At 47.6% G+C, this 14889-nt stretch overlaps 1 protein-coding gene across 1 annotated transcript; it reads left to right on the plus strand.

The window, feature by feature from the left end:
* Positions 1-3647: 3647 nt before the first annotated feature.
* LOC110704201 (apolipoprotein A-IV-like) lies at positions 3648-4184 on the plus strand. The gene has a single exon (XM_021881997.1). It carries the CDS (start codon positions 3648-3650, stop codon positions 4182-4184), a length of 537 nt encoding a protein of 178 aa, XP_021737689.1.
* Positions 4185-14889: the final 10705 nt, after the last annotated feature.

The following is a 14889-nucleotide window of genomic DNA, read 5'->3' on the forward strand; positions in this document are numbered from 1 at the left end:
GTGGTTGGAAAATGATTCGATCCCCATAAATGAGGTCTGCCCTTACTATTTATAGTAGGGGAGAGTTGTACCTCAATTTAACGTACAATGACACGTGTCGCAAGGGGAGTGGACCTTTGCTGACCGTTGCAAACTTTGCACGTGGCAAGCCTTTATAGGGCCACGTGTCTTAGGGGTATTTTTACCCTAAACATCTGCCCCTCATAGGTGTGACGTGGCATGTCCACGTGTCACCTGTGACAAGTGTCAGACGCATGGGAGGAGACGGTTCGTCTTCTTCCCTCCTTTTTTCAAATTTTAAGTTTTTAGGGCAGAAGGCATCGTTTCGCCTTCTGCTCCTATTCTATAAATGAGAGACTCTCTCTCTCTCTCCTTCATACTTTACATATTTTTCAAAAAAAATTATGAGAGCTCTATTACCAGCTGCTACTTTCAAGATTTTCGTGCATCCGGCTTTCTGACACTTAAACATCCGGCTTCCGGTTGAGTGTACTTTCCTCAATTCAGCAAGGTACCGGCTGACCCTTTCTTCTTACTTTAAACTTCTGTTATTGTGGACTTTGAATGTTTTTCCCCATCCGGGTGATAAGCCGCCTGGGGGGTCCTTGACCAATTTCCAAGTCAATACCCTTTCTTTTTCTTTCAAATAACAAGACTTTCATAGCACCCCCATCCGGTATTACACCGCCTGGGTATTTGTTTTGTCAAGAAATGATTTCAAAAATCCCAACCGGTTTTAAAGTCGGTTGGGTCATCATCCTTGTCTTTTCATGACCTCTTCAAATTTAAGATGCGTTCAATGCACCCCCATCCGGTGACTCACCGTCTGGGTTTTGTTTGAACATGCCTTTTTGAAATAGGCCTTACTATACCCTCATCCGGTATTTTTCCGTTTGGGGTATGGTTGACTTTTAATGTTGCTTGCAGCACCTACATCTGGTATTTTACCGGAAGGGGTACCTCTGACCCAACTTCCTTGATACCGTCTGGGGTATCGTGGAGTGAGCCTTACAATTCTTCTTACTATTTTTACCAATGATTTATCACACCCCACCCCCCCATCCATATTTTTACCGTTTGGGAGTACTTCTATCCTAGCTCATTGAATACCGTCTAGGGTATTATTCATTGAACTTTACATTTTATCTAAGTTTACAAAAATGCAAGTCATAACCCCCCATCCGGTCTTATACCGTCTGGGGTACTTCTGACCTAGCTCACTGAATACCGCCTAGGGTATTATAGATAGCTTTACAATTATCTAGCTAGTCTTTACAAATGTGTCAAAAAAAACCCACATCCGGTCTTACACCGTCAGGGATACTTCTGACCCAGCTCACTGAATACCGTCTGGAGTATCGTTGAGTGAACTTTACAATTATCTAGCTAGTTCTAAACAACCACAGGCGGTAAATGCCGTCTGTGGTGTCTTTGACTGAGCTTATGAATAACCGGCTAACTTGTGATTTTGTCTTTTCAGCTTTAAACACATTCATGGAGTTCTCCGTCTGAGGTGACTTCAAGCCCATTTCCACATACCAAGCTTCAAATTCTAAGGTACCGTCTGTATCCTTAGTAATTCTTTTCCCTTTATTTTCCTGCTATGCATATAGAGTTAGGACATGAACTCCACCAATATAAACACGGCACATCCTACGACAGTGGTTAGCCGGTCACCAGGGACAGCTGAGTCTAGGACTGAGACTACCGTCTGGGGGTGCTTGGGACAACCTTCACCTACTTCGAATCCGACCGTTTTTGTTCATGTGCAGGACAGAATGGCCCGGACTCCCCGGGTGAACCTAGCACACCGAGTGATAGCATATTGGGTAGTTCTGGTTCTAATGCCGAAGAATCCGGCGAAGGATCAGATGACGAGGGATCCGGCTCTAATGAGGAGTCTCCTGGAACGACTGCCCCTATTGATGAGGAATCCTATAAGTGGCCGGCTGCAGGCGACCCTACCGACATGACCATGTCCGCCAGGGATGTGGTTACTCTAAATGCAACACTACGTGCTTTCTTGGAGAAGAAGCCGGTAGGGGAGGACTGGGAAGTGGTTGTCCCACCTGTAGAGGCAAGCGTCGTTTAGACCGACGACGTGGACAATGCCAACAACTACTTCGGCTGCTATGAGGCGGCGTTCACAGCCGGCCTCCGTTTCCCCCTTCACTACTGCATTAAAGCCATACTAAGGGGGTATGACTTGGGTGTATGGCAGTTGACCCCCAACTCATGGGTCAACATCCTTGGATACATTGCCGCCTGCGAGATGCAGGAGGTCAAACCAAGCTGGGAAGCCTTTGCACACATGCATTATCTCAGCAGGGCGTCGGGTGGGTGGAACGCATGGTATACTCTAACCACGCACCCGGAATATATGATGACGTTAGACAAACCGTCCAAATGGAGTAGCTGGAAGAACAAATTTTATGTCGTCTCTTCACCATCTCCTCAACTTAATCGCCGGCTGCGTAGATACAATAAATACCCAGCTTTGCTTGGTAGGAAGTGTGCTCTGCCTAGAGTGCCAAGCGAGGCATGGGACCAAATCATGGAGAAGGGTCTCTTCAAAAAGACAACCCTCCGCCTGGATGATGGGAGCGAGATAATAGTTCCTCAGTTCTGGGTGCCCCACCCGGACTGGTTCAAGGATGAGGCGTTTCTCTCTGCCTGCAACCTTAGCACCATGTTTCCTAAGAGTAGGTTTTTATTATTCACCGGCCTTTGCCGCCTGATATTGGTGCTTTATACTGCATATTAACCATTCTTCTTTTGTTTTTGCAGAAGTTGCAATGGAGAAGATACCAAAAGAAAAGACACCGGCTTTCTCAGCCGCTCTGCTTCGAAAGAAGAAAATTGAGAAGAAAAAGTCGCAGCTGGCAGCTAAAGACGGCGGGGTAACATTTATTTCATCTACTTCACCGGTTGTAGCACCTGTATGCTATGTTGACATTAACCGGTTGGTTTTGTATATTTGCAGGCCGGGAACAAAGTTCCTCGCTCCTTGTCTAAGATAGTCAAGAGACCGGCGGGGGACGTTCCTCTGCCTGCTGCAAAGATATTAAAGATGTCGGTTCCTTCGCCGGCTAAGTCTATTCCAAAACCGCCTGCCGGAGGCAGGCCCACCACTGCAGGCAAGAGCCTTAGTGGAATTGTTCCCACCATTGAAGTGGTGGATGAGGGTATAAAGGAGCCGGTGACTCCGGCTGGCCAGACTCAAACGGGTACTGGCTCAAACGCGGCTGGGGGTGATACTACCCCACAGTCCGACAAAGGTATGACTTTTTCCTTTGATTCCCCCTGGCTGCTTGGGCCTATGCGAGTAAAGACCCAAGCTTGCCAATCCGAAGATTCTTCTGGCAGCCGTCAGAATATTGGCGCGGCGTATGCCCAACACCTGACAGATAAATCTCTCATTGCAGATGCTACCTCCAGCCGGCCAAACTATCAACAGTACGCCAAGAGGATGATCCGGACCCTAACCCGGACTGAGAAAGAGGTTGTGCCGGCTGATATCACAGGTGATGCTGAGAGTTGACGAGCTTCAAGTCCCCTTGCGCAAGAAGAAAAAGGAGGTAAGGGATGCCCAGAGACGGGCATCTGAGCTCATTGATGTTTCCCAATACAATGCCATTAGATATGACATGGAAACTAAACGGCGAGAGTTGGAACAGGAGGAATTGCTGAAGCAAACTATTAAGGCTACTGAGGCGGAAAAGGCGAGGGCGGATGGGCTAGATCTAAAGGTCAAAAATCTCCAAGCCGATCTCAAGGGTTTAGAAGGAGCTGACAAGGAAAACGCCGACCTTCGCGCTGCCAACAACCGACTCAAAAATGAACTAGCTTCTAGTCAGGCGGCTCATAAAGAAGAGCTTCAAAAAGAACAACGCTGCCTGATTGCTGAGAATGAGACCAACAATGAGGAGCGCATGAAGCTCGCCTGGGGGCTCATACACCCGGACTATGACTACGAGTTCTTCGACCTTAGGTATAAGTATGCCTCAGAGGTATATGATGCCAAGGTCCTTGGACTGGACCCGCCTGCTTCCTTCGAGGAGTGGGCCGGTTTGGTCAAAGAAGGGCAGGAAGAGGATGAGAAGCAGGCGCAGACTCAAGAGCCGGCTCAGGAGCAGGTGCAGGAGCAGCAGCAGGAGCAACAGCAGCAACAGGAACAACAATGAATCTTCTTTTTTTTATATATAACTTCTTTTACCGGCCTGCGTGCCGTGTGTATCAATGTACTTTTCCCGGAAAAGGGTCCGGTTAACATTTGAAAAAATTTCTAATCTACTGGCCGACGCAGTAGGTTTTGCTATTTTTATATTCTCTCTATTACTTGCATTTTTATTTATGCAATTTCTACAGGTATTACAAGTTTCTACTACTCATCCGGTTAATATTCTTCCAAAATAGAATGGTTGTTTATTTATTCCAACGGTAAATAGGCAGCCGTTCATTTTTCGCCAGATGAAGCGATGATACCATGATATGCCCCTGACTAACTGTTTACTCCAACGGTAAACAAGCAGCCGTTTCATTGGTAGCCGGATGGGTGATTAATGGTTGATCTACCCTTACTCCGGCTGGTACAATAAAATGCCCCTGAAACGGCCAACTGTTTACACCAACGGTAAACAGGTAGTCGTTTCATTGGCAGCCGGATGGGTGATTAATGGTTGATCTACCCTTACTCCGGCTGGTATAATAAAATGCCCCTAAAATGGCCAACTGTTTACTCCAACGGTAAACAGGCAGCCGTTTCATTGGGTGGTTTTTAGATAAAACCCGGTTGCCTTAACCCACTAGGATTTTCACTTTGCCAGATGGACTACTTTTGAGTCCTTGCCGGATGAATTCTAGTTGCAAAGGATCATTTCAAACGGCTGCGAGTTTCTTTGACGAAAATGTCGTTTGAGTCATTTGATCGCTAGAACAATGTACCACCCGGAAGGGAGCTGTTCTCTTCAACGATTTCCCCCGGATGGGTGTCGCCGGATGACTGCTCTTTTTGGAGCATTGGTTTTTAATAAGCGTTCTTCCGTCTGTGTTTTTGCACTAGACAGGTGCTAATACAATTATATGAATGGAAATTATATGCTTTCACATTTCAATACTATTTACAAAAAATTACAAATTCCTTAAAAGTAGTACTTTTTCAATTTATCTACATTCCAGGTACGAGGTAGCCGCATTCCATCTGGGGTTTCCAGGCGGTATGTGCCGTTTCTAACTTCTTCAAAAATCCGGTAGGGTCCTTCCCAGTTTGGGGTCAGTTTCCCTTGTTCGTTCGCCCTACCGATTGCCTCAAGCTTTCGTAAAACAAAATCTCCAATTTTGAGGGGGCGTTTGCGCACCCTTTTGTTGTAGGCCCTCGTCATTCGCAGACAGTAGATTTCATGACGTAAGGCAGCATTGCCCCTTCTTTCAGGAAGAGTATCCAAAGCCAGGCGCATGGCTTCCCAATTTGCCTCTTCATCATATAACATGATTCGAAGTGTAGGCTCATATAATTCAATGGGAAGCACCGCCTTTATGCCATATGCCATAAGAAATGGAGTTTCTCCAATTGATCCCTTCTCAGTAGTTCTAATAGACCAAAGAACATGAGTCAGTTCCTCTGCCCAAAGACCGCCTGCTTTTTCAATTTTCTTTTTTATGCCCCCTGAGATGAGCTTGTTAAAAGCTTCAACCTGAAAGTTTGCTTGAGGACGGCCAACGGATGCAAAGTAATGGGAAATGCCTTGATCTTGCAACCAAGTCTTTAGGACAGGCGTTTCGAACTGGGGGCCATTGTCAAAGACCATTGACATAGGTACACCGAACCGGGTGATGACATTTCTCTAGATGAAGGAGATGACATCCTTAGTTTTGATGCCCTTTACCGCCTCGGCCTCAACCTACTTAGTGAAGTAATCAACATCCACTAAAATGTATCTTTTGCCGCTTGGGGCAGGAGTGTATGGCCCCAAAATGTCCATGCCCCATTTGGCAAAGGGAATAGGGCTGTGAATAGTCGTTAAATCAGTGGTCGGCTGTTGGATCAGCCAGCCAAACTTCTGGCACTTGTCACATCTTTTTACCAGATCTAATGCGTTTGCCTCGAGAGTGGGCCAAAAGTATCCCTGCCGCCTGGCTCTTTTGGCAAGAGTCTTCCCGTTAATGTGTGATCCACAGAAGCCGGCATGCAGATCTTCCAATATTTCCTTTCCCCTTTCAGGGGTAACACATTTGAATAGCGGTTGCAGGTAACCCTTCCGGAAGAGTTCACCTTTGTGCATTACGAAGCTTAATGCTCGTCTTTTAAGAGCAGCCGCTTCTGATGAAACACCCGGTAGTGTGCTGTCTACCAAGTAATCCCGGATGGGGTCCATCCAAGTGGAGCTTCGATCTAGAACTCCAATGGGATCATGTCAATGCTTTTCTTTTCCATGACTTCCTAGAAGACTTACCTAGGCAAATCACATGTGGCGGATGATGCCAATTTTAATAGTGCATCCGCCTGATTATTCTCGGACCTGGGTACTTGACTTAGACTGAATTCATCAAATGCCCCAGCCTCCTCCTTGACCGCCTGGAGATACTTAATCATCACTGGATGGGTGGCCTCGTAATCACCGTTGTACTGGCTAACGATGAGTTGAGAATCAGAACAGGCGTCAACTTTTCTTGCCCCGGCTGCCTTACACATGCGGATACCGGCTAGCAGGGCCTCGTATTCAGCTTCCTTATTTGAAGCTTGAAATTTGAATCGTACAGCATATTCGTATTTGTCCCCCTCTGGGGAATGACAAATCACGCCTGCCCCACAACCATTCACAGTAGAGCTCCCGTCTACATATACTTTCCAAACATGATCAATATTATCCGGCTGTATCGGCCTTGTCATTTCAACAATGAAGTCGGCAAACGCCTGACCCTTCACTGCACGCCTAGGTTCGAAAGTGATTTCTAGACTTTGAATTTCCACAGCCCATTTAATCATTCTTCCAGATGACTCTAAAGTGGTCATAGGCCTTTTGAGCGGTTGGTCAGAATAGACGGTAACCGGATGAGCCAGGAAATAAGGTTTCAACCGTTTGACTGCTTTGAACAAAGCCAGACCGAATTTCTCGATCATGGGATAGCGGAGTTCGGCGTTCCAAAGGACATGGCTGATGAAGTAGACCGGGAGCTGGTTGTCGTCTCTCTCAGCAAAGAGAACGGCACTTAGGGAATGATCTGAGACGGCTAAATACATGAAGAGAGCCTCCTGGGGTAGGGGACTCACTAATCTTGGAAAAGAATGCAAATGTTGCTTCTGCCTCTGAAATGCCGCCTCAGCCTCTGAAATGCCGCCTCAGCCTCTTCTCCCCATTCAAACCTTGACCTCTTTTTTATTGCTTGAAAGAAATACAAGCACTTGTCACCTGACCGGCTGAGGAATCTTCCCAATGCCGCGAGACAACCGGTGAGCTTTTGAGCCTCTCTGACGGTACGAGGCGACTGCATGTCAATCACCGCCTGTACTTTGTCCAGATTAGCCTCTATGCTTCTCTGATCAATCAAAAATCCAAGAAACTTCCCAGACTCAACTCCAAAGACCCATTTTTTCGGGTTTAACATGACTTTATGCCGCCTGAGGGTGGTGAAGGATTCTCGGAGGTCAGCTAGATGATCCGCCTGTAGTTTTGACTTGACTATCATGTCATCGATGTACGCCTCCATATTTCTTCCAATCTGATCATAAAAGACCGAGTTCATCATTCTTTGGAAAGTGGCAGGCGCATTCTTCAACCCAAACGGCATCACCGTGTAGCAGTATAACCCTTGATCTGTGACGAAAGCCATCTTTTCTTGATCTTTCTTCCACAAGGGTATCTGATGGAAGCCGGAGTAGGCATCCATAAAACTCATCAGGGCATGGCCGGCTATAGAGTCTACCAAATGATCTATCTTTGGAAGCGGGTAGCTATCTTTTGGACAAGCTCTGTTTAAGTCCGTGTAATCTACGCACATCCGCCAGGTTCCATTCGACTTTTTCACAAGGACAACATTGGCTACCCAATCCGGGTAGTAGCATTGCCGGATGAAACCAGCAACTAAGAGTTTCTTGACCTCAGTTGCTGCCGCCTGTGACCTTTCCTCGCCATGGTTCCTTTTCTTTTGCCTGACCGGCTTCTTCTTAGGATCCACAGCGAGTTTATGAATAGCAAGATCTGGACTTACACCCGGCATCTCTTCTACTTCAAAGGAAAACACTTCTTTGAACTCCTTCAGCAAAAGGAGCAAGTCAGGTCCCAAGTTTTCAAAAGCAATTGTCCTAATTTTGACGGTTATGTCTGGCCGGCTGTCTTCAAGGACAATGTCAATTATTTCTCCAGCCGGCTGGGGGCGAAGGCCGTCTGGCCCCTCCCCTGACAGTGATTGCTATTGTTTCTCCTTTACAGGCGCCATCTGGTCCGCCTTTCTCTTTTTACAGGCTGGTTTTATAGCCGGTGAGCTTTTGATCACAGTCGTCATGTTCAACTATTTCTTCCTCTTGACCGTCTGTGTCAAGCGTTGGTTTGATGTCCGAGAGGTAACACTCTCTCGCCATCTTTTGGTCCCCACTCAGGGAACCGACTGTGCCATCATCCCTTTCAAACTTAATCAACATTAGAGATGGGATGATGACTTCCTTTGAGATGTTAAGGGTTGGGCGGCCAATAATTAAGTTGTAGGCAGTCAGCTCTCCTACAACAAGAAACTTGACAACCATGTGTCGGCCCTTTCCCTTTTCTCCGAACCGGATGGGTAGATAATTAAGTTGACAACCATGTGCCGGCCAATAATTAAGTTGTAGGCAGTCAACTTTCCTACCACCGGATGTACTACTCCTCCCCCAAAACCAACAAGAGGATATGAGGCCGGATGCATGCTACTGGGCTTGTACTTAAGTTTTTCCAAGCACCGGTAGCTTATGAGGTCAGATGAGCTCCCAGTATCAATCAAGATCCGGCCAACTCGTTGATTGGCGATTTTGCACTCGATGACTATGGGGTCATCATGAGGCCGCCTGACCTCTCCTCTATCTTTCTCGGAGATGTTAACTTCCGGAAATGAATATTTAGACGACTGGCCCTCATCCACTAAGTTGACCAGTTTCCTAATATTATCCTTTGTGCCCCGGATGGTAGGCCCACCTCCCGCAAATCCATCGGCTATGGTTAGGATGGTATCCTCATCCGTATTCGATTGATTAGTCGATGTCTTTGGGGGTGGTCCTTTTACTTGTTTGGGAGCACCCTTTGACTTGGATAAATAGGACTTGAGAGCCCCTTCATCAGCGAGCCGGTCAAAGAGTCGCCTAAGGCTAAAACGGCCCTCGGTATCATGGCCAATTTCTTCATGAAAGAGGCAATATTTGCTCTTATCCCGGGCGCTCACGGGACTCTTCATGGGAGCCGGTTTTTCAAGATTCAACCGGTCCCTTACTTCTTTGAGAATGGAGGCACAATCCTTGTTGAATTCTTACTTTGGCACATACGGATCCGACCTCTTTCTTTTCTGGAAAGGTTGTCCGGATGGGTCTGCTGCCCATACCCCCTTTCTCTTATTTTCTTCCTTTTTGGCCGGCTGGGTAGACCGATTCTCTTTTTTGTCGGATCTTTTGTAATCTGTTGGAAGTTTCACGGCACAGAGTTCCATTGCTTGAATGTAAGCCTCCGCCTTCATAAGCGCCTCGTGAAGAGTAGAGACCCTCTTCCTAACCAAGTAAAACTTAAAAGTTGACCCGTCTTTTAGGCCTTTAAAGAAATCAGTGTAGGCAACGTCATCAGACAATCCATGGATTTGGATCCTCATCGGGTTAAACCGCCTGACATATGACCGGAGCCCTTCCTTATCTCCCTGCTGAATTACCCCTAGATCAAGGCTTGTTTTCTTGGCAGGAATATTCATAGAAAAGTTGGACGTAAACCGGTAGGCCAATGTCCTGAAATTATTGATGCATCCGGCTGGGAGGTTGCCAAACCAACGTTGAGCAATCCCTTTCAACGTTGCCGGGAAGCACCTACACCATGAGGCATCATCCAAACGCTGCAAATACATCAGGTTGGTGTATGCCATGAGGTGATCTTCCGGGTTGGTGGTACCGTCATAGGAACCCCCCAACACGTTTTTAATTTTTGACGGCTGGGCCATCTCGGTGATTTCCCTAGAAAACGCCGTTGGTTGTTCCCTAAGGTTGAGCAGCCGGAGCTGCCAGTCCATAGGCTGGACAGGCGGCTGCTGCTGCCCCCCGAAAAGACACGGCTGTGAATATGAAGATCCAAAAGGCGTGTATGGTGTCCCATGCAATGCCGGTTGGATGATATGAGGGCCGGATCGAGCGGAAACCTCGCTCGTCCGGCTGTCATTGTTTGTTCTCGAGTGCCTCCCTGATGTGACATTGAAGCTGTCTCGAAAGGTCGATGTTGATGCCGACTCGGAGCACTGCTGAGTCTTTTTATCCTGAATGAGCGTCCGGGCATCAGAATAGACTTTCTTTGTTCCATCCGGTTGTATCTGCCGGACGGGTTTTCTGGCTCCATCCTTGGGAGTGTGAATCTTAGAGAAATCAATAGGCCTAGCCGGCACCTTTGACTTCGGGTGTGGGGTAGATGCTCTACCCTTCACTGTCTGGGCCGTCTTTTTCCCAAGACGCCTTTCTTCCACCTGACCCTTACGGGGGTCAGCTGTGTTATCCAGAAGTCCTTTGATTTCCCCTTTGAAACTCATCATCATGCTTATGAGTTCATCCCTGGAGACTGGGGTGGCTCCTTCTGAAGCAGGAGTTAATCCAAGCCGTCCCCTGACGGGATGGTTTGGGCCTGGCTGCTGCTCTGCCCGTTCCCTTTTGTCTTTGGAACGAGTATGCTTGGTTCTAAAAGAACCATCGGCGGCGGTGTAAGTTTCAACCTCATAGTTGTCGGCTGTATCTTGGTCCGAGTGGACCTCAGCCTCACCAGCAGGTTGACTACCTTTACCCGGCAGTACAGGTTCTGAAGTCATCTAGAAAGTACTCTCCCCACAGACGGCGCCAGATGTTTGGGGGTTTTTTATGTGTCCTACGGGAGAGTTACAATTTCCTATTATGCTCCTTCCTTTGCCTGTACCTGCATGAGTAACGGAAAACTCCGGCTGGGGCTGGGGTGTTCCCCCTCCGAAGATCAAGTTAGTATCTTTCTTAATGAGGAATTAAGACAATAAATGCTTCTTGATTTGAGAGCGTTTGCAAGGGGATTTGTGTTTTTTTGGTGGTTGGAAAATGATTCGATCCCCATAAATGAGGTCTGCCCTTACTATTTATAGTAGGGGAGAGTTGTACCTCAATTTAGGGTACAATGACACATGTCACAAGGGGAGTGGACCTTTGTTGACCGTTGCAAACTTGACACGTGGCAAGCCTTTATAGGGCCACGTGTCTTAGGGGTATTTTTACCCTAAACAAATGGTGTCCTTCCAACAAGTGTATTCTTTCGACAGAGGGTTCAAAATTATTACAGAGTTAATTCTTCATTAAGATCAAGTGATCGGAATGCCTAGGTGGAGGTCGCTTCCGGTCAGTAATATCGAGGTACAATTGATATTACAGCTTAATCTTAACTGAACCCTTCGGGTCGAACCCAATCGAATCACCGATCCGAGACGACGAATTAATCCGAAATGATTTAATGAGTCGACAGAGTTTTACGAATACAGACGTCCGATATCGAGCCTAGGACGTCGGAAGGCTAGTGCGCGTGTGCGTGTGCTTGTGCCCTATCCCATCGCATCAACACAACAAGCATGGCTGCGCACATGCGTGCCTTCGCATGGCACTACATCGCAGCATGCGTGCCTGGGTGCTAGGCACCATGGTAGGCCCTATGTGCTTGTGCGTGTGCGAAGAAGGCATAGCAGCAGCAGCATGCGAGTGGTGCGAGGCTGATGCGAGGACATTGCGTGATGCGTGGTGCGATGTGTGGTGCATGGTGCAAGGCTAGTGCGCATGATGCGAGGCAACGGGGGCCAGCATGCGTGGCTCGCTAGCAGCACGCATGCTGGCCATGCTAGCAATGGTGCGAGAGATGCTGCGAGAGATGCGAGGCATAGCACCAGCGCCAGCACGCACCAGCGCTAACACGCAGCACCAGCACAGCCCAGCACCAGCACGCACTGGTTGGCTGGGGTGCTGGGCAGCAAGGCAGTGCTAGCTGGTAACCCTAGCTGGCACGCTAGCTGGCAGCCAGCTAGCCTTCCTTGACCCGGTTTTGTGCATGGAAGTGGGGACCAAATTAAGGCCTTGGGGAGCAAGGCATATGGTCCCCCACCTAACCTTGGCCACCACTCTTTTGCATGTGATCATGCCACTTGTCGCAATGTGATTAACTTGATTATTTATTTAATTTGAAAATTAAATAAATCATTGATATTTAATACTCCCACATTGGTGGAGAATGAACAATCAAGGGTTCATTTCCCTATAAATACCAAGCTTGGGTATTTGGGAAGGAACAACCTTGAGTGGAATTAATAAGGCAACTCTAATTAAGAGTAAACCTTTGATTTGTAAAACTCATAGTTTTGTTTTGCCCGGGTCTTGACTAACCTTCAAGACTTAGGACGATCGGGTCGGGTCGAGGGTACGATCCGTCGGAGATCTCGTGGTTTCGGGATTTTGAAGTAAGAGCTCTTCGGGAGCGAAGCACACAACAAAGGTATAATTCTTGTTCTTAGTCTTGTTTGATTAAGTTTATTATGCTCGTTAATTTCTTTAATTAAGGGGCGGGTCTTGGGGGGGTTTCCTTCCGCGTAGTGTCGGGTCACTACGAAACCCTACGGGATGTTCATAGAGAAGTTTGACGCGAACAAGTGTGCTAGCGTCTTGAAGTTATTGATGCAACCGGCTGGTAGATTGCCAAACCATCGTTGGGCAATGCCCTTCAATGTCACCGGGAAGCATCGGCACTAGGCAGCGTCATCCAACCCCTGTAAGTACATGAAGTTGGTGTAAGCCATTAGGTGGTCTTCCGGGTTGGTGGTATTGTCATAGGTACCGACCAACACATTCTTGACCTTGGCCGGCTGAGCCACCTCGGTTATCTCCCTAGAGAACGCCGACGGCTGTTCCCCAAGGTTTAGCAGCCGAAGCTGCCAGTCCATAGGCTGGACATTCAGTGTCGCATGACCCCTGAAGAGGGCCGGCTGCATGTATGGTAATCTATATGGCATGTATGGTTGTTGGGGCACATACGGAGCCGGATGGATAATCTGAGTGCCAGTACGTGCGGACAAGCCGCGTAACTGACTCTCTCGGTTTGTTTCCGAATACTTCATTGAAGTATTCTAGAAACTGGCTGGGTAATTCGACGTTGAAGCCGACTCAGACAACTGTTGACTTCTCTTCTGCTGGATTAACATTCGGGCATCTGAGTAAGTCCTTTTTTATCCATCCGGCTGAACTTGCCGGATGGCCTTCCTTTTCCCTGCTTCAGGGAAACGGAGTTTTGATAGGTCGATCACGGGCCCATCCGTCCCCTTTGGTTTAGGGTGAGGAGTAGGCACACGATCCTTCACATGCTTCTTCCCTAAGGGAGAAGGCTTCTTGGATGACTGACCCTTGTTGGTGCCAGCCGACTTGTTTATTAGGTCCTTGATTTCCCCTTTGAGACTCGTCATGAATTTCATGAGTTCGTCTCTAGTAACAGGGGCAGCACCCTCCGCCGCCTGGGGTTGCCCAGTCGGCTTGACGGTTGGGTTGCTTGGACCTGCTTTGTCTTTGCCCCGTTGCCTTGTATCCTTGGAACAAGTGCGTCTTGTTCTGAATGACCCGTCTGGGGCCACATAGGTGTCAACCTCAAGGTCGTCACTACTATCTTGGTCCGTGTGGACGTCATCTTCGGTCGTAGGCCGTTTGCCTTTAGCTGGCAGTACAAACTCTGATGCCATCTCAGAAGTACTCTCCCCACAGACGGCGCCAAATGTTTCGGGGTTTTTGGAGTCCCTCGGGAGAGTAACAATTCCAAGAATGCGCGTCGACCATCTGTACCTGCAAAACCATGGAAATTGGTTGGGTGGAGTTTTGCCTCCGACGATCAAGTTAGAACGTGTCCGGATGTATAAAAGTGCGGAATGTAAAGGTTATTCTCTCAGATTCCGAGAGAATTCTGCAATTAATATTGCTCGGGTTTTTTGTGTTTATTTATGAATATGCAATAAATGAGGATTTTCCTCTATTTATAGTGTAAGGGGATTAGTTCCCCTTTCATGAGTTGGAGTGTCATGTGTCACCAGAGGGTTGGTTCTCTCTGAACATCTCTGATGCTAACACTTGTTAGCACGCGATTGGCCCACGTGGACAGGGGTATTTTTACCCTAAACAGAAGGTACCGGAATTTGTTGTGTGAAGGCGACAGAGACTGAAATCGAGAATAGGGGAGGGGGGACCGAAATCGATGGAAATAGGGTGGCCGACTTTCGTGGAAGGGGTTAAAATCCAGGACGGGGAGGGGGAGGTGGGTCTAAATCGAGGACAGGGAAGGGAGGGTGGGTCGAAATCGTGGACAAGGAGTGGGGCCTAGTGGTTTTCGGTGAGGATGGTGGGGCTAGAAGGGGGGTTGAGAAGAAGGTTCTTTTTTTTTTATGTCACATGCGACATGTATAATTTTTGTTATAAATATAACCTATTCATCAAGAGCCTACAAGAAGAAAACACATATCAAAGTTCGGATTATTAGATAATAATCGAAAGTTGAAATTATTCAAAGAAAATCTCTCAAAGCTGAGATCATTAAAGTGAATTTTTCTTACTTTCTTCTCCTTTCTCTCTCTCTCTCTCTCTCTTTTTTTTTTTTTTGTTTGCGGAGGTGGGGTGGGGTATTGTTGAACTATGCTACAAGCTACAAC

The sequence above is a fragment of the Chenopodium quinoa genome, unplaced genomic scaffold (assembly GCF_001683475.1).
Source record: "Chenopodium quinoa cultivar QQ74 unplaced genomic scaffold, ASM168347v1, whole genome shotgun sequence".
In the NCBI taxonomy this organism is placed as follows: Eukaryota; Viridiplantae; Streptophyta; class Magnoliopsida; order Caryophyllales; family Amaranthaceae; genus Chenopodium; species Chenopodium quinoa.